General features: G+C 33.6%; 1 protein-coding gene and 1 long non-coding RNA gene across 2 annotated transcripts; one reads left to right on the top strand and one right to left on the bottom strand.

Moving 5' to 3' along the window:
• Positions 1–524: 524 nt before the first annotated feature.
• Positions 525–8,257, bottom strand: LOC148623357 (uncharacterized). The gene is made up of 3 exons (XR_015919420.1): positions 8,102–8,257; positions 2,196–2,338; positions 525–968 (listed from the first exon to the last, which is right to left on the bottom strand). It is a non-coding gene; the product is annotated as an uncharacterized LOC148623357 (long non-coding RNA).
• A 961-nt stretch (positions 8,258–9,218) lies between these two features.
• On the top strand, positions 9,219–19,176 carry LOC148623356 (vesicle transport through interaction with t-SNAREs homolog 1B-like). Its single transcript, XM_088565156.1, has 7 exons — positions 9,219–9,357; positions 12,214–12,272; positions 13,223–13,333; positions 13,918–13,977; positions 15,054–15,227; positions 16,524–16,585; positions 18,279–19,176. The coding sequence occupies exons 1-7, from the start codon at positions 9,258–9,260 to the stop codon at positions 18,367–18,369; spliced, it is 657 nt and encodes a 218-aa protein (XP_088421282.1). The 5' UTR covers positions 9,219–9,257; the 3' UTR covers positions 18,370–19,176.
• Positions 19,177–19,356: the final 180 nt, after the last annotated feature.

The following is a 19,356-nucleotide window of genomic DNA, read 5'->3' as shown; positions in this document are numbered from 1 at the left end:
GTGTATCCATCAACACCATGAAAACTGATTTATTCAACGGGTCATAGTTTTCCTTTCCTCGTTTGTCTACCCCGGACTTGACTTTTCATGAGCAACTCGACGGGTGTTTCTAGAAAAGCAGAGGACGCTTACCCTACCGGTGCACCTGGTCCATGCTCCCAGTTTTCAGTGGAGTCCGAGTTGCTCATTTACTTTTGTTACTTTGTATGTATGATTTTAGTTACTTTATGTTCTTTGTTGTGTATGTCTGTTTTCCATGTCTGGTCTTTGTCCCTGGATTACATTCTTTTGATTACCGCTATAACCTTGGTTCCCTTGATTACTCTTTAGTCATGTTTGAAAAGGCGGACACAACATGTTTGCATTTTAGGTCCAAGGTACTATATATATTATATGGAATATTGGGACATTAAAGAAAACACAGAATCATGATAAACTGGATATCACGATAAATCTGGTACTAAACAGGGTATTGGATTAAATCTGGCACTAAAAACAGTATCGGGATAAATCAGGCACTAAAATAGTAAATATTTTTTTTAATTAAGTATTTTTATAAAATTTAATGTAGTTCTTGTTGTACATAAATATGCCTATAGTATATATAAATATTTTTTCAAATCATCATGCCACCTCGTACATGTAAAATAGTCAAACAATGACAGCAAAACTTTTTTTATTTATTACTCTCAATGATTAAGTTCAAAATAGATGCTAAAATGTCCACACTTTCATTGTTCAAAAGCTAGAATATTTTTTTTTATCCTGGTTTAATGTATTAAGTTTGAAAATGTGTTATTAATTATATTTTGTATGGATATATAAGTAGGAACAGTCAGTAAGTACATGAGAATAGAAAATGCTTTTCCATCATCAATCCCTGAGGCACAGTCTGTTTTGTCTGGGAACAACTCGGATACGAACCTCTCTCAATTTGTAGTCTGTGCGATGATATTATTCCTCCGTTGCTAAAAAATCAAAAGACCATTTTAAATTTATTATACAACTGCAAAGTTTCCCTGCTTGGTTTTCTAATTTTTTTTTTCAGTTTTCTCATAGCACTTGAATATAAGCTTTTAGTAAAGGAGTTTAAACTTGTGCTTAGACACTTGTGCTAATTCTTGAATACCTGCTACATCCTAGTGTAAATATAACGAGAATAGGTATGGTGTATATGTCAAAGTGACAAAAAATCAACCGGGATGAAAATGTCAGCCCAAGGCCACCAACTGGTCTTCAATGAACGACGAGGAAATCATCATACCACAGGGCAGGCTGCAACTAGCCCCAAAACACCATTATACACAGGTACAGCGAAAGAGTTGCCCCTATATACCCAAGTAACATAGAAATAAACTAAAGCAGAAAATGAAACAAGACATACAAAGGCCAGAAATTCCTGACTTGGGACAGGCGCAAATATTGCGGCGAGGTTAAAGTACTTTGGCGGGATCAACATAAATTCCTGATCGCATATGCACGTCTCCATGTGGTTATATATAGCACTCCACAAAGTTTCATATCAATGCTGCAAACTGCTTAGAAAATAGTTCGGATAGACAGACGGACGGACAGACAAGATGAAACATATATAACCCCAAAAGATTGTTTGCGACGGTATAAAATAACAAACATCTTTATATAACTCACACACATACATTGTATTTAAAGGAACTGGTCTCACTAATTAGCGACAAGAAGAGAATGTTTGTCGGCCAGAAAAAGATTACCTTTTGCGCCAAATACAAATAAAAAAAAATAAACATAAAAAGGTGAAAATCTAAAGTAAAAGTATCATATAATAATGAAAATGATTTAGAAATGAATTCAAGATAAGAAACATAAAAAACACCGTCTTGGCCTTTCCAAGGAGTACAAGAATTGCAGTGGTGAAATCAGTATATGGCTGATACATTTATTCAGTTTAGCCTTTCTTGCGCCTGAAGACGTCAGCGACAGCTTCGCAAAGGATATTGTTCCATATATGCCAAGTAACTAACAATGCAGTTGAAAAGTTTTCCGACTATGTCTTGAGCAGATACCAGTACATTGTGGGTTTGCTTTTATTAAAATATATACTAATTTGCTAGTAATGTTACATGTTGTAATTGCCATTTTATGTACATCTACAAGACATTCATGTAGATTTCTAACTGTACTGCATACATTTCTTTTTGTCACTATATACAACATACCATTCTGATATGCAGTGTGCCTCATCATATGCAACTAAACATATTTTTTTTTCAGAATGTTTCTGACAGGATGTCTCTCTAATGCTTTTTAATCACATATTCTGGTGATGCCAGGAGAATGGTAGCACAACCTTCTTTGATACCTGAAGCAAAAATCAGTTAATTGAAAAGTTGTCATTTCTAGTGATCATGCTAAAAGTACACAATTAAACAAAACTGTTTATGGACTTGAATCATTCATTGATTTCACATAACATTTCCAATACATGGATATATTGCATTTTTGACAAGACACCCTGACTTTTTTCCCATTCCTAATTCATTTGTTCATAGTTACACAGCTGAAATATTGCTACCCGGAAGTTAAACCCCAACAATCAATCAATCTAATGGAATGAACAATATAATGACCTGAGCCAAAATTTTGCATGTCGCATAATTTGGTTCAATTTTTCAATTTTTTGGGAATAAAATTGCGGGAACAGAATTACAAAGAGCAGGGGACAAGGGATAAAAATAATGAAAAATTAAGTGAAACTTACTGAAACTTCTGTTAAAAGTCACATTGAAATTTGCGTCCATCAAATATACGACGATCTCTTTCATTTACCACCTCGATTCCAAATCTACCAGTGTCCCAATTCAGACTTATCGACACCATGTTGTTCCAGTACACAAGCTTGTTTAGACACACAAAGAAGGCGGTGTTTGTTGATAGAGTAATCAAGGGAACCAAGGTTATAGCGGTAATCAGAAGAATGCAATCCAGGGACAAAGACCAGACATGGAAAACAGACACACACAACAAAGAACATAAAGTAACTAAAATCATACATACAAAGTAACAAAAGTAAATGAGCAACTCGGACTCCACTAAAAACTGGGAGCATGGACTAGGTGCACCGGTAGGGTAAGCGTCCTCTGCTTTTCTAGAAACACCCGCTGAGTTGCTCATGAAAAGTCAAGTCCGGGGTAGACAAACGAGGAAAGGAAAACTATGACCCGTTGAATAAATCAGTTTTCATGGTGCTGATGGATACACCATAACGATCCACGAGTTTATGATGACGACCATAAAACTTCTGTAGTGATGACTTCATTCTTGTAGCAACATACCCCTGTTCCAGAAGCCTATTTGTTAGAGTCCTAGCGCGATACAAGAAGTCTGCGTAGTTTTGGCAAGTTCTGGCATAACGTATGAGTTGTGATATGAACACTCCATACGCAGGAGCGGAAGGGATGTTGCCACAGATGAAAGGAAAGTTGACAATTCTGAATGAAAAGTTATCACGTTTGTCGTAGTTTGGTCAATAGTTTCCCTTTATCATCGATTTCTAAGTGTAGGTCAAGATATGAGGCTGACTTCACAGTGTCTGTAGTATCCTTTATCTCAAGTTCTTTTGGGTAAATGCGATGTATCATATCCCCGAAATTAGGATTGTTTAAAGATAACACGTCATCTATATAGCGGAAACTGAGATTGAAGGATCTAGCCAAACTATATTATTTCTTTCTGATCAGATCAGCTATAAAGTCAGCCTCATAAGAGTGAAGGAATAGGTCAGCAAGTAAAGGAGCACAATTTGTTCCCATTGGAATGCCGACCATTTGTTGAAAAACACGTCCACCACACTGGACAAATATGTTGTCGATTAAAAATTCCAGCATTTTGTAAACATCTTCCTCTGTGTATTTGGAAGATGATTTGAAATTATTTCGTACAAAGTATGAGGAATCTCTACCAAGAACTATATATTTGTATCTAGGTGTACCATCTTTTTTGGAAAAACAAAGATGTATAATGTTTTCAAGTCGGGATTTTAACTGAGTATGGGAAATAGAAGTATACAGTGTTGAAAAATCATAGGTTTTAATGCTATTATATTCAGATAATAGTCTTGAACTGATTGTCTTCAAAAGATCTTTCGACTTTTTCAGGATCCACATTGAATTAATACCACTACGGGAGTAACAAGAGTTGTGGTAGGACTGCAGACCCTCTTTGACAGTTGTGAGTATAGAAGTTAAAGTTTTGAAAGAGGTTTGGTGGTACATTTTGCAGATCCAGCTATGAAACGTTGTTTGTATGGATTCTTGTGAAGTTAAGGAATCCAGTACATAGACGGTAAATCATAATCATCGTCCTTGGTAGAGAGACCAAAAAGAGGATAGCACTGATTTATGGTTTTCCACAATCTCTTCTTTGGAGAGAGTGGTAGCAGTATATGTCTTATCACTGTGTACCTCTGATAATAAACATTGGATATAAAACGTTTTGCAGACAAAAACAATGTTGTTTTGGGCTTTGACTGCTGGTACGTCAACATATTTGTCATGTATAGTAGACAATGTTTTTGCTACATCGGGGTCTTTGAAAACTGATGTAGCCTTGGCACTCATTGACCTACTTAAAACTTTTATTCGTTTCACAATTAAAGACCTCACGGCCTTTAACCACTCTGACAGAGAATCAATATCTTCTTGTTCTCGTTTTATCCATTTTCTTGCATAGTCCTCGACAGCATCCATAAGAACTTTAAAGTTATAATTCCAATTTATGGAGCGTGGTTCACGGTACTTGGGACCTTTAGAGAGGATATTACGCAGAGATTCGTTTTCGATAATGGTTAAGGTTACAGACCACCAATTTAACCAATGAGCATTTGGAACGTACGCAAAAATAGTCCTACGCAGAAATTACCCCTGTTCCTCATAGTGCTGTGAAAAAAGTTCTCATCTCATTTAAAAAATTTAAACAGTTTCTGAAAGGAAAAACATTTCTGTACATTTTATAAGTGCATTTTGCTTCTTGTGATGTGAAGCCTAATCTCCATAATGATTTCTAAATATACCCCTATCTTGTGAAAACACTGGGATTTCCCATGCTATTTATAGACACTTAACTTCCGGTGACCAGTACTGCACTACAAGTCTGCTAACCCCACATGCCATTCTGAGGATTGTGAGCTGACATATGTAGAATCATGCTGATATATAGTCCTCTGCAGGTTAAAGTTAAGGTAAAGTCCAGAGAAGCCATTGAATATTGTGAAATTAGCATAGAAGCCTATGGGAAGTGGAATTAGTGGTTTTTAGCCTTAAATCTCCCGTAACGACGTGACCAGAAGGACCATATTGGAATGGAGAGGTTTTGCAAGAACAGTCGGGTGGTTTAGCCTTGAAGTCCTCAATCTCGAGGTTCTGCAATAACCTTTTATAATTGAAAATTTTGGATGCGATGGGTGAAGTATAGGAATATGAAATAATTGGTATGGATTTGTCTTTGAAATATGGGGGGATTTTGTTGGTAACGTTTTTGTGATGGAGGATGTTAGCCAAATTAATTGCATCTATACCTTTGTTGACAAACGGTACTGGAAGAAATGATCGTTTTTCTTCATCTTGACTTTTCACACAAACTGGTTTAAAGAGTCTGTGGAAACCAATATCCAAAATGATGGCAACAAGTTTGTATAATGATGAGGTGGGGTCAGAAACAGGAGTGTCAAGACTTGTTTTGTAAAGGGAGTGTAATAAAGTGAGAGGTATAGAGTAATGTTTGGTTCTAATGTGATGAAGTCCAAGAGGTTTTTGTATGAAAGGAAGGATACCATCTATGGAGACATCATGTAACTTAAGTGACGTATAGTGGCGATGGCCATGACTCCTTTTCCGTCTTGGATTTTTGTCAAATAAATTCATCACATTTATGCTATTGTTGTATTGGCTTGAAAGGTTTCCTATACTTTTGATGTTGTCATTGCATCCGTAAGGTATTGCAGTACCTAGTCTAAGCTTTATTTTGATGTATGAAACATCGCTCCACATCCAACTGTTTTTGTGCAATTCACTCTTATTCTACCGCTCGTGTGAAATACATGATACGATCAACGTCCGATGCATGATACAATCAACAGCAGATATTCGTTTAGTGATGATACGATCAACTGCCGTTGAGGAAAGATAATAAATACAAACTTTGATAGTGAACAGGAAACTATAATTATATTAGACAAATGTTCAGATGTCAAACAGTTTTTAATATTCACTCTCATCGCATGCAGAACAATGTTTACACCCAGTGATCTGAAATAACTAAAATATAATGATATTAGCAATTATAAATTAGTATTATAATCTTTCAAGAGAATTTATTACTAAAATTTATCGAACAACAAGTTCGGCGTGGCTTAATTTTCTGTCTTTTTTGTAAGTTTACGACGAATGATCCCGGTATAATTGCCCCTGACCAACTTGGTTAATAAATTTGAGTAATAGATGTAATAAATTATCTTTTACAAATACTTATTACGAATTGTCTTATTCGTTCCTTTCAGATCAAGGATGAGTCATAGAAAACTACATAATTTATGCTACTATTGTGAAAATGGTTATGATGAGTTTTCCTACCTAATTGAACATTTAAGTGTCAAACATAATGAGAAAGAAATTAAGTATAGGGAAAAGGAATTGAATAGTTTGAAATGAATCTTGGGACCCGGAACAGAGCAATCACATCCTAAGACAATGATATTAAGAGTCGGTGTCCGACAGAAATTAGTTTCTTATCTATCCGAGGGACATATACGTGTTGTAAACAAGAGATGACAGTAAATTCTCACAATCACCAAACACACCAAGTAAAACACCACCCCATCTTGTAAAACTCCGCAAAAACACAAACACATAGTGAAAACAACAAACAGATATATATAACTATAGGAATTCGGCATAGCCAGACTTGGTACCGGCACTAGAAAAAGCCAGTGGTAGGATTAAACCGGTTTATGCAGTCTTCCTGAGAAGTGTCCGAAGGTTTTTGCTGACAAAAATCACGCCTGACTGACACCATTTGCCACCATGTCAGTCCGAAGTCCAACACAAAATTTGGGATTTTGTTGTATAAGTTATAGAAGGAACTGACAAAAAGTCCGAATGACTGACATAAAATTATTCTTTTCCCAAACTCTGTTTATGGGTATCGAAACCTCACATTTTCTCTGACTATCCCGTTTCCCTATAATGTAGAAACAAACGAATAAAACCGAAACAAATAGACATCTAAATGGTTGGCCAATTTTTCAACATACAAAGAAGAATTTGGAAAGAAAGGTCAAAAAGTGCTTGTTGCTAATCATCACTATTTCTGATTATGGGGACTTGATGATTAACACCCTTCTCATTTATCATTATTGACCCTCAATGTTCATCGCATTATCTGCTGATGTATTGCACTTTAGTTTCGGAAGACTGGACCCATTAACAGTTATAATAAGCAATCCATTCAATGCATCATAGTGCAGTTGAAATTAGAGAAAAAAAGTTTGAAATGATGGTTGGACAGATATACTCTTTCCAAAGAAATTCTACTATCGAGCCACATACGGTACAGACAACTGTTATTACTAGACAAAAACTTAAGACTCGTGTCAATCAAAACATTCAATATCTTCACAATTTTACAGAAAACGACAGGTTTGACATTTTACAATACAGCTTTTGATCGTATCATAACACTACTGTTGAATGTATCACGAAGAAAAATATATCGGACGATGATCGTATCAGTTTTTTCGCACAAGTCGTTATAATAGAGCGAATTACACTAAAACGGTTGAAGATATGATAATGTTCCATACCTCAAAATGAAGGTTATACATGATACTTTCATATATATGATCATTGATAATTTGGAAAGTACATAGTTTTATAATATAATTAGTGGAAGTTCATTACGTAAAGGTTTGATGTGATCTTTTGAACAAAAAGTGGTTCAAAGTCTACGAAAATGACAATGATAAGAGAAAAGAAATAGTAGTCTCATAAAATAGCATATAATCATCATTCCCACTCAAAACCCAATTCATAACTTTCATATTAATAGTAAATAATAAAGATTTACTTACCAACGATAATGCACATGTCACAGGTAAACAAACAATGTTGAACGTATCAAGCTGCTGTTGATCGAAATGGTACAAAGTGATTGTACGGTGTGTTTACAGAGATTCATTGGACAATATTATAATAACGGAATAACTGACAACATTATATTACATGTACAATGAACAATATTAGCATGCATAACATGGTATAAACCATATATATATACACTCATATATACAAGTCACAACATGATTTCAAAGACATGTATACTTTCTATACTATCTTAGTGTGTGTATTAGCTCATCTTGTCGCTCTAGAATATTGGAGAGTACAATGAACAAAGTGCGCATGGCACAGTTGGGTAAAGTTTATCAACTCGTCAATATCCAGGATTGTATTTGGTACCCTGCCGAGCAAAATTTGATATTTCGTCTCATCATCATAATTGTCAAGTTCTATGAACAACTGCAGAGAGTAATTGACAATTACAATATTCTACTAGGCATTTAGTAGAAGCCAAGTCGACGAACAATTCAAGCATGCATGGGTATATATTACAGTAAGTATATACACCGCAAGAATTTCTGCCCAAAGTTTTGTAATAAAATAACGATATCTTAATCTCCGTAAACGTTTTTGAATTCTTCCAGAAAAGGGCTAATTGAATACTATGGTGAAGGTTTCGAAATCTCTAAAAGTCATTATCATTATTTTTATGTAAACCTCAATTTTCATATAAAATTATTTTTAAAATTTATTCCCATATAGTCTAAACACTGAATATTTATTTTAAAATTCCATAGATAAAAAAGTTTTATTGGCAGTATATAAGGAACCAAAAGATTTTTGTAGTTATCTTAAAAATGAAAAAGTTATGATGATTTAAAGTTAATGCCTCATGCCACGCATTGGATTTGTTGCCAAAAAAGAACTCGCCTACAGCAGGTGATACTGAATTAAAGACATGCAGATAGTAACACATATGCATTCTGGACCCCTCCCACTGATCCAAAATGTAAATATTCTGTTTCCGACCGGACCCAAGATTAAGACGTACCCAGAGTTACGGCATTTGCTGTTCGAAATTCGGAGCATATAGTTTTCCGGGAATAAAGATAATGCCTTTTCCGGAATCGAATTCAGGTTTTACTTTTGTCACATGACTGGTTTGTCAAAATGTCATCCGAAAAATTTGAGTCACTTGAAGATGATTTACAGCGCGCTCTTGATACATTGCGAGAGAGGGTAGATCATAGAATACCATCATATGAAGGGGGTAAATAGATTCTAAAAAGCTTGATAGGGTTGGTCTAAAAATAGGATGAAACTGAAAAAAATAGATATATTTTTGTTGTAGTTACTTTAAGAGGAAAAGATTCCTAAAGAAGAATAACAATGCTTTCAATTGATATAAGTTTTTTTTTTATTTAAGAAATGATATTTAATATAGCGAACATCTTGACGGGACGAACTTCATCTGGCAAGAAAAATGATGGGGATAAAAAGGGGGGACACGTTGATGAATAAAGTTCATTATTGATACAATGTCACATGCATACATGTGAACCTACCACGGGTAGGTCATTTCTACTGGAATTAGAACCTTTCTTCAGTTCTACCGTGGGATCAGAAAATCTACCGCTTTCTGATTTGTCAAAAAATACCTAGAAACACCAGTATTCAAACCCCACAATTTGTGTTTCAATCTCATTCCTTTGATTGTGTAATGATTATTTAATGAGCCATAAATTTGACAAAAGGTGTTAATTGCTGTCTAAGCAGGAAAAGAACTGTTTTATGACAACAAGTCAACATTATCAGTGGAGAAATCAACTGATCAGTGTTATGGATGATGATTGACAATTAGAAAAAAATGGATCCCAGTTGGATACATCCCCATTTTATGGACAGCTAATCATTTTCTATAGATTAATTTAATTTGTTAATTACTGTCAATTTAACAGTCTAAATTCAGTAGAGCCACGTGTGTTAACAAATTTTAAAATTACCATTCTTGATTCAAAATGTCAGTTACCTCCCTTATAATTCTTATTTTACTTTTTCTATAATTTCAACAGTACATTATATTTCCCAAGTTTCGTTTGCAATAACTAAAGAAAATGATACTCCTTTAGAATTGTGATGATTTTGGAAATTTGGTGACAGCATTATTGAATATTTGCTACATTTCCTCAAGTATTTAACCTCATTAACCTCATGGTATGCAGTTAATCAAAAAAGGCTTACACTTCTAATCTTAATTGTATTGGAAATGGTCTTAAAAACATGAAAATATATTATGCTTAAATATGATGGCAATTTGCAACAATACAATTATGAAAAAGGTAGGAAATCTTTTTCTAGTTTACTCAGCATAGTTTATAAAGGGAACAAATTTCAAATATGAGGTTGTCACAAACATCATACCTAATTTACTTGTTATGCAAGGAGAAAAAAACACTGATTAAAAACCTCCAGTTTTCAAACCAAAACTCCAGCTGAAAAATGACTAATCTCCAGTTTTGGAGGAACTACTTTATCACATGTATGCACATGTCTGTCAAATAAGGCTAGATTACATACTTGTATTAATAGGTACATTTTGATATAAAGTTAATTTCGTTTTGAGTCGTTTAAAAAAATCTTGAGAATAAATTAACTCATATATCAAAGCACTCCAAGAATGTTGAAATCAGTTTTATTTTGGACCCTTTGGACCTCTTTACTCTGACCTTCAGATCACTTGTCATTAAAATTCAATTATTGTATGCATAGGTGTTAACCCTCCGTTTTTTTTTTTGTGGGAGTCCCCTGTAACTTTACCTATTGAACCGCAAAAGAAATCTCCCGTGCAGGAGACATTTATCTCCATGTTTCAAGAATTCCTCTCGTTAAAACCTCCCGTAATTTTTGTCCACCAGTTTAGTTTATGTCAACATGCATGTTGTAAAATTGCAGAGAGATTTTCATGTAAAAGGACGAAATGCACCCAAACCATAAAGCAGGCTCTAGCACCAAGTTTTGAGGCTACAGTGATTGAAAACTGTAAACAGAATCCATTAAATATTTTATGTGATGAAAGCAATGATAAGGGTGCCAACAAGCTCTTTGCTACTCCTGTTCCCATTTTTGAAGAAAGAAGCAGGTCCATCAAAACCAGATACCTTGACATGCCAGTGGTAACATTAGAACAGGGCATAACATGTGTTATGCTATACCAAGCATCACTTCTACTAACTACATGTATAATTCATATTGTTGATTCATTTGGTAATGGTATTGATAAAATATTTGAAATCCTCTGTATTATTTAATTTATAACACAACAAAATATATTGATAATGTCATCATGCGAAATCTCCTGCAATTAATTTTATGATGGATTGTGGGAGATCTCCCACAATTAGGTTAGACTAGGTTAACAGGTATGCATATGGATGAAAAAATTTACTTCCAATAAACACAAATTACATAAAAAGTATATCAAAGTATACATTAAAAAGATATGCATAATAAAAGCTTTTTGCTATATTAAAAGTAGAATATAAGAACTACACTACTGTCAAGACTACTTTTAATTTCTCCACTCTTTACAGTGGAAACTTGTTGAGTTGAGTCACAGTGTCTCCACCCTACACAGTGTAGTCACCATTTAAAAATATGCTTGTTGTTTAATTCCTTAGTTTACATGACATGATATATTTAATTATTCTTAAAATTTTAAATCATTTGAGTTATATACAGAAAAAAAATTATGAAAAGGTATTAGGATGAAGCCATTTTATCTCAGTTTTTAATTTAGTGGAGTCACAGTGGAGGAAAATGGTGACTCCACTGTGAAGAGTTGAGAAATTTTTGGTTCATGGTAGTGTACTACCCAGGATCCCAATGACAAAAAACCACTCACAGTAACAGGTCTGAAGTTTCAACTAAGTTCTGTACATGTTATGCTATCCACTTATAAACCATTAGGGCAGAGCTTTCAAAAGTTTCCTCCTAGCTTGATAATTGCATACTGCTTAGCGTTAACATAGGACCAATCCCAATAAAATTTTTTATCTCCATAAAAAAGAATTTAACATCAATTCAACTTTGTGGACTAATTTGATGATACTGTCTGAAAATTTTGCAGAAGAAAAGAAGACAGCAGTGCGTAATGCTGAAAGAAATATTGAAGAAGCAAATTTTATAGTATGTATAGTTACAATCCTCATCCCGGAAAAGTAGAAGATTTTTTATACGACTGCTAAACCACTTTGCAGAGGTACACACACAATGTATAGTGGTATCACCAAGGTGTGTTTATCTCTGTTGGCATCCATTAACTTTTTTTCTTTACCTTTACATACTCAATTTTTTGGAAATTTTGACACATTGTTCCCAGGGAAATGACAGAGGATCCTATAGTTTTTAAAGGTTTTTGCCCTATTACCTTTGAAAATCAGGAGCTAAAAGGGAGATCATAGGTGTTGTCATTAGAATTGACAGAAATGCCATGTAGTTTTAGCTCACCCTCCTGAAGGCCATGTGAGCTATTACCATCACTATTTGTCTTTGTTGTTAACTTTTTCAAACATCATCTTCTCTACAGCATTTGATAGAATGTAACCAAACTTCGCTCCTTGTGTGAAGATTTTTGATCTGGTAAAAACATGGTTGCCGCTACTAAAAATAAACCATTGGGTAAAATTGCAGAATTTTGGAAATAATTGGCAATAGAGTTATTTTCTTCAAGGGCAATAACTATAACAAGGAGTTGTCTGACAACTTTGACTCTTGAAGACTTTGGAAGGCCTTACAATAAGGATCATTTTGTCAATTGAAAGTTTCTTTCTATCTATTATTGTTTTGAAGATATTGGATGAAAATTCAAGGCAGGAATTTTCATGGGAATTCTACTAATTGAAAGTTTCTATCTATTATAGTTTTGAAGATATTTGAATACAGTTTTCAAATTGTAAGGGGTTTAAGGGGGTCATGCCCAGAAAAATCAGTATTTCTTTTGTAATTAGTTAGAAAAGCCTTATAATACCTGTATTTTCTGCTCAATTGAAAGATATTGTCAATAAGCATCAATGTTAATAAGCTTTGGGTTATTTGTAAAATTCATGATAATCAGTGATTCCATGATTTACTTTTAGTTACAAGAAATGGAAGGTGAAGCAAAACTGGCACCAATATCATACAGGTCACAACAGATTTCAAGAATACGTAATTACAGAAGAGATTTAGATAACTTGACAAAGAATCTGGCAAGTGTTATAAAAACATACAGATGTTTACAGATGTTTTGAATAAATTCCCAGTAAAGCCACCATTTTTGAGCAGATTGAGAAAAAAACACAGATGATGAGATTACAACAGTAATACCATACAATGTTATTAAAACACCAAAACTTGATGTACAAACAATGGTATTTCTACAAATTTTTGTGTCATTTTATATCAGTAGTTTTGTCATTGGGAGATAATCTATATGTCATGCACTGTAAGAATTTTTTATTTTGATTCAGATAACATTAATATTCAAGTTACAAGTACCATACACATACTTTTTTCTTTCATGAAAGCTCATCTTTACCACACTAAATAAAAAAAAACCATTTTCCCTTCTATTTTAAGAAAAGTGGAAAAAGGGATTTTCCATTCCTCTTGGGTAAGAATCAGTTGACCTTTTTCTCTGTGAAGGAAGTGATGTGTATGAATGATGGCATTGCTAGAACTCCATAAATTTCTAATAATGATGTGTCAATTAAATAAATCTTTTGTAATGTCAGTAACAAAGATTTTTTATTCTGTTTTTATCGATATCAACATTCATATTTGTATTTTCTAGAAAAAAGCTAAAGGTAGCAGTGGGAGAGGGTCTGATAATTTTGGATTTGACAGAAATGAGGTTTGTATCAAAATCTTTTGTGTAGATGGTAAATGAATTCCATCTTGATATATTTAATTATTTTCACAATTTAATTGAAATGTGATATGATATTTCTTACATTTACAATATAAGAAGTGAAACTGTTAAACCTTGCATGTTCATACCCCTACTTGTAAGGAGTATTCTGCAAACACCTTGTCTGGTTGCTCATTTGTTTGTTTGTCCAGAGTTATTTTTCAGCATCTACCCTTGAGGAATGTTTCATATTTAGTACAAAGCATCTGCTGTGGCAGAATGTTCAATATTGGGTACACAGCATGTGGTAGAATGTTTCATATTTGGTACACAACATCTGTCTTGGCAGAATGTTTTATTATGGGTACACAGCAGCTACATAGCCGGAATGTTTCATATTTGGTACGCAGCATCTGCCCTGGCAAAATGTTTCATATTTGGAACACAGTATCTGTCCAGCCAGAATGTTTCATACTGGGTACACATTATCTGTTCTGGCAGTATGTTTCTTATTGGGTACTCAGCATCTGCCCCAGCAGAATGTTTCTTATTTAGTACACAGCATCTGCCCTGGCAAAATGTTTCATTTTTTTGGTACACAGTATCTGCTCAGCAGAATGTTTCTTATTGGGTACACAGCATATGTTGTGGCAGAATGTTTCATATTTGGTAAGCAGCATCTGTTTTGGCAGAATGTTTCACATCTGGTACACAGCATCTTTTTTGCAGAATGTTTCATATTTGGTACACAGCATCTGTTTTGGCAGAATGTTTCATATCGGGTACACAACATCTGTCTGCAGAATGTTTTATATTGGGTTCACACCTTTGCTTAAAAATACCTACTTTCCATTTAAAGTACTTTAGTTATTTGAAAAAGTGAAGTATCCTTAGCACTCATAGCTTGCAACCTCTCATTGATGACTAACTCTTGGAAAGCATTCAACTATTAATTACAACTTAATGACAACTTAATTCAGTAGTCATAATGAGAATTTTGTCTTAATGCTTTGAGATATCTTTCTCTCTTGTATTTTTATTGTATATAGAAGAATTGAATATTTATATTGGGTATATAGCAAATGGCAGCATCACAAAGGAACAAACTTTATCAAGGGACTCAATCATTAAACAGAGCAACAGATAGTATAGCAAGGTCTCATCAAATAGCTGCTGAAACTGATGAAATTGGTGTTGAAATCATTGATGAATTAGGTAGACAAAGAGAAACACTTCACAGAACTAAAGACAGGGTGATTATTGCTTTAGACATTAGATAGAAACCTTAATTATAGGGAAACACTTTACTCATAAAAACAATTGTAACATAATTTTTGCCCACAAAAGGATCACATGAACTGCTTGATTTACATTTTTGCTTATTCATACCATCAAAGCTTTACACAAGCTGTTAACAAGACATTGTCATTGTTTAAAGTCTCCTACCATTGAAGCAAGTATACTATAGTTGTTGTCAGACCATAATTCTGCATCATTCAGTTGTCCAGAATTTTTTGAAGTGGTTATGAGATATTGGCCTGATATTTGGTTTGGAATTAGATTAAGATGAGTAACAGAGCAGTTTTGTAATGGAATCATCTTGTAGTCGTTGTCTTAGACAAGCATTTTCCTATGTCCAAATTTTAACTTGAGTAAAAGTGTTACTGTGTATGAATCTCATAGAAGTTGTACAACTATGTGCCACACTAAAAAGAAAGGCTATGATTGGGGGGTTGTGACTTGAACTGACTTTTTAGGAAAAAGGGGCCAGAAACAATCTTTTTTCTGATGTCCAGGCAATAACTTGAGTATAATTCAATGGGTAGCTTTTAAATTGTACAACAGTGTGCAATACCACAATAGAAAAGCTGGGAGTGGTTTAATGGGTGTGTGAAATGAATTATTTAGGAATAAGGGGCCAGAAACATTTCTGATTTCCTGACAATTATTGGGCTGTCTGTGAAACTATATCACAGTGTGCTTTACCGTGAAAGGAAGGCTGGGATTGATTGGGGTTGTCATGACTTAAACCATGTAAGAATAAGGGGCTAAAATATTATTTATCCAATGTTTTAAAATAAATGATAGATAGAAATTTTTGATTGATGAAATAAATTAAATGAGTTGTGGTAAGGGAAGACTCTTACTACAAAAGGACAAAAATAGCTATTTTTGCAGTTTTGGGCTTGTATTTGTAGAACGTAGCAGATAGGGAATATGTTTCAACAGCTGTAATCTTTTTTTCTTCCTGACATCAAGTAATCATAAGGTTAAGAAGTTCCAATTGAGTGATGCAGGCCCTCTAAGTCCTCTAGTTAGGTAAGGTCCCCAAGTTTAAAAACTTACAGGGTTTGTGTACAGGAGCTTGACATTTTATTGATTAATACTGTATGATGCTCTAAACTTTGGGTTCTATATAAGAAAGAGCTTCTCTCATAGGTTTCAGGCTCCTGTTGTTTGTGACAGCATTGATCCTCTACAAGTATAGCACTTGTCCGCAGTAGGAGTGACATAACTCTTTATGTCTCTTATATTTTTTTCCTTTACAGTTGGTAGACACAGATTCAAATTTATCAAAGAGTAGAAAAATACTGAAAACAATGGCAATGAGGTAAGTATATATAGCAGGGAGGAATGCCTCAGGAAGCCTGAGAATCACATATTCACTGAAAATAGTAATAAAAAAAAACAACTAATTACCAACAATTTAAGCTCACAGAAATACTAAATGTAATGGTTCAGCTAGGTTGTCAATTGTCACAGACAATTTCCAGTTTTGTAGAATATCTTTAGGATATCATTATGTATTTTGATTAATTCAAAGAAAATTCAGGGCATTTCAGGAAAAAGATGGACATATGTAATTTGACTGCTGTCTCACTGAATTCCTAAAAACCTTTAAAGCATGAAATGAGAATGTTAATTTTGTAAACATTTTATGTTATATTTTGTCAGTAAGAGATATATTGTACAATATATCAGTTGTTTAAATACTGTTAAACAAAATTGCAATCTTCATTAAGTAAAAGAATTTAAGACTTTTCAATTTACTCCATGTACAGGCAAGTTTTTTTTTGTAAATCTAAATTGCTAATTTTGAATATACATTTTTGAATTGTCCTAAAATCTAACATATGGACTATAACTAAAGCTCTCATAGCACCTTTATGAATTTGAATTTTATAGAGAGAAGAATGATATTTTTCTATCCTGCCTTCTTTTCTTCAGTGCAAAGCCTGAATATTTTTTTATATGACTGCAAAAAAATTGCAGTTGTATATTGGTATGTCGCTGTTGTCGTCATCCATAGACATTTGGTTTTTGTATGATAATTTGAGTAATGGTTGATCTGGATATAATTTTGTTACAAGGTTTTAAACCACAACAGATGTACATGTATTGATTTGGGGGGGGGGAGTTTGGCCCCAACTGTTTTAAAATTAAGGGCTGAATAGGGTCTTAAAACAAGCATTTTATAGAATTTAGTTGTGTAACTCCAGTAAAAGCATAGGAATGTCTACTATATTGCTTCACAATATTCTATACCACAATGATCAGACTTGGGTTGATTTTGGGGGTTAAGACTTGAACTTGTAAGAATTAGGGGCCAAAAAAGGGCCTGAAACAAGCATATTCCTTATGTCTGTATAATAACAAATGGATCTCCTATAAGTTTTACTACAAGATGCCATACCACAACAGGAAAACTGGGATTGGTTTTTTTAGGGTTGTAACTTGAGACAAGTAATATGGTAATAAGGAACCAGAAACAAGTATTAAACTTGAGTGAAAGGGAATGGATTGCTTTAAAATTGTACCACAGAGTGCCGCAGGAAGTTTGGGATTGATTTACTGGAAATGTATAGGAATAAGGGCCAAAAAAATGACCACTTCAGTTGTGGTCAAATTTTTTATCCTGTGCCAAATGTCTTAATAGTAATCAAAATTCAAAGCTGTGTCAAATTTAAATGGAGTATCTGTACTTGCTCCAGCTGTTCAGGGTCCAACCTCTGTAGTCGTATCAAGCTGTTCCCTGCTAAGCATTTTATTAACACGTGTATAAGCAATGGAATTTTAGGACAAGAAAAAAACCTGCCTTTTTTATTTTAAATTTCATCCTAGCCACAATAAAAATCAAATCGTGGTTCTTTGACTTACCCATGTGCAATAAAAAAAATCTTCCTGAAAGTTTGAAAGAGTTTACTCTTTCAAGCGAATTCATAATCAGTTGTACTTAATCCTGATCTGCAACTTTTGAATTGTTCTTTTGTTTTACTCATGATTTAATTTTTATTTTATTTTAGAGTGATGACCAACAAAATGATACTAATTGTGATAATTATACTAGAGTTAGCTGGACTTGGGGGAGTTGTATATTGGAAATTCTTTTCATGATATAAACTATTCTCTTTGGTAAAGTGGAACAGAGGAAAATCTTCTCTAAAGAGAAATACTGTGATAACTTGGTTAAATGAAAGAAAATACAATTTCATAAGATCTCCCATAAGGAAATTAAATTTTCATGTTATTAAATCCACTCTGAATAATCAGCATGACAGTTGTGTAGTGATCAAACAGAATCAGTATGGAAGACCAGAGTTCAACATGCTGTGGTTGTATCATGCTCTACAAAGCTCTCTATTTAATTGGGGTTTAGATCAAATATGTTGTGCTCTTTTTTATTGTGGATGTCACTGTTCACTCTTATTTAAATGATGATAATGATGAATTATTTGTTCTGTAATTAAGGAGTATTAATACAGAATGTTGCAATATTACTATTTATAGCTTTGATTTATATATGTTAAGTGTTACGAGGTGTGAGTTATATGTTGAAATGTTGATTGAATGTGAAAAAGTTTGTTGGAGGGACATTAGAATGTATGTAATTATGTATGGAGTTGGACAGATTTGATTAAAATATTGAAATACTGAGTAGTATTTTTATTTTGTTGACAAAAAGTGCAAGTTTATTTATGAACAACCATTTAATTTTCATTGATCAAATGTGAAATATCCTTGAAAATAAATTCAAACTGGAAATCTTTAAGTAAAAGAAATAAGTGACCACAGTGTAGCTGAATAATTACATGGTTATTATGTAACAACTGATTACCTATATTTGTAGCTTGAGATAGTGAAAAATACATGGTCAATTTGAATTTTTGAAAGTTTTATGGCAAATAAATGAACTTACATGTATTTTGACCTTTATTTTGCCAGTGTGTTTATTTGGTTTCATCATGGTGCATATGCTTGTACTTTCTGATGACGATTACCACAAACAAAATATTAAGTGATCTTTAAAAAAAAATCACTCTCATGTGCATGCTGAAAATTATAATATATATATTATTGTTTCTGGCCCATAATACCTAACTG

Source organism: Perna viridis, chromosome 2 (assembly GCF_037379345.1).
Source record: "Perna viridis isolate PV_CMFRI_1.1 ecotype Kerala chromosome 2, ASM3737934v1, whole genome shotgun sequence".
Taxonomy (NCBI): Eukaryota; Metazoa; Mollusca; class Bivalvia; order Mytilida; family Mytilidae; genus Perna; species Perna viridis.
Note: the sequence above shows the minus strand (reverse complement) of the source record. Positions and strands in the feature narration are given on the sequence as shown.

What these genes read in the sequence shown, in the direction of transcription:
- LOC148623356 (XM_088565156.1), top strand. Translation starts at nt 9,258, where the DNA reads ATGTCATCCGAAAAATTTGAGTCACTTGAAGATGATTTACAGCGCGCT. An exon ending in ATAACTTGACAAAGAATCTG is followed by an intron (nt 13,334 to 13,917) that starts GCAAGTGTTATA and finishes TGTATTTTCTAG; the next exon opens with AAAAAAGCTAAAGGTAGCAG. An exon ending in TTCACAGAACTAAAGACAGG is followed by an intron (nt 15,228 to 16,523) that starts GTGATTATTGCT and finishes TTTCCTTTACAG; the next exon opens with TTGGTAGACACAGATTCAAA.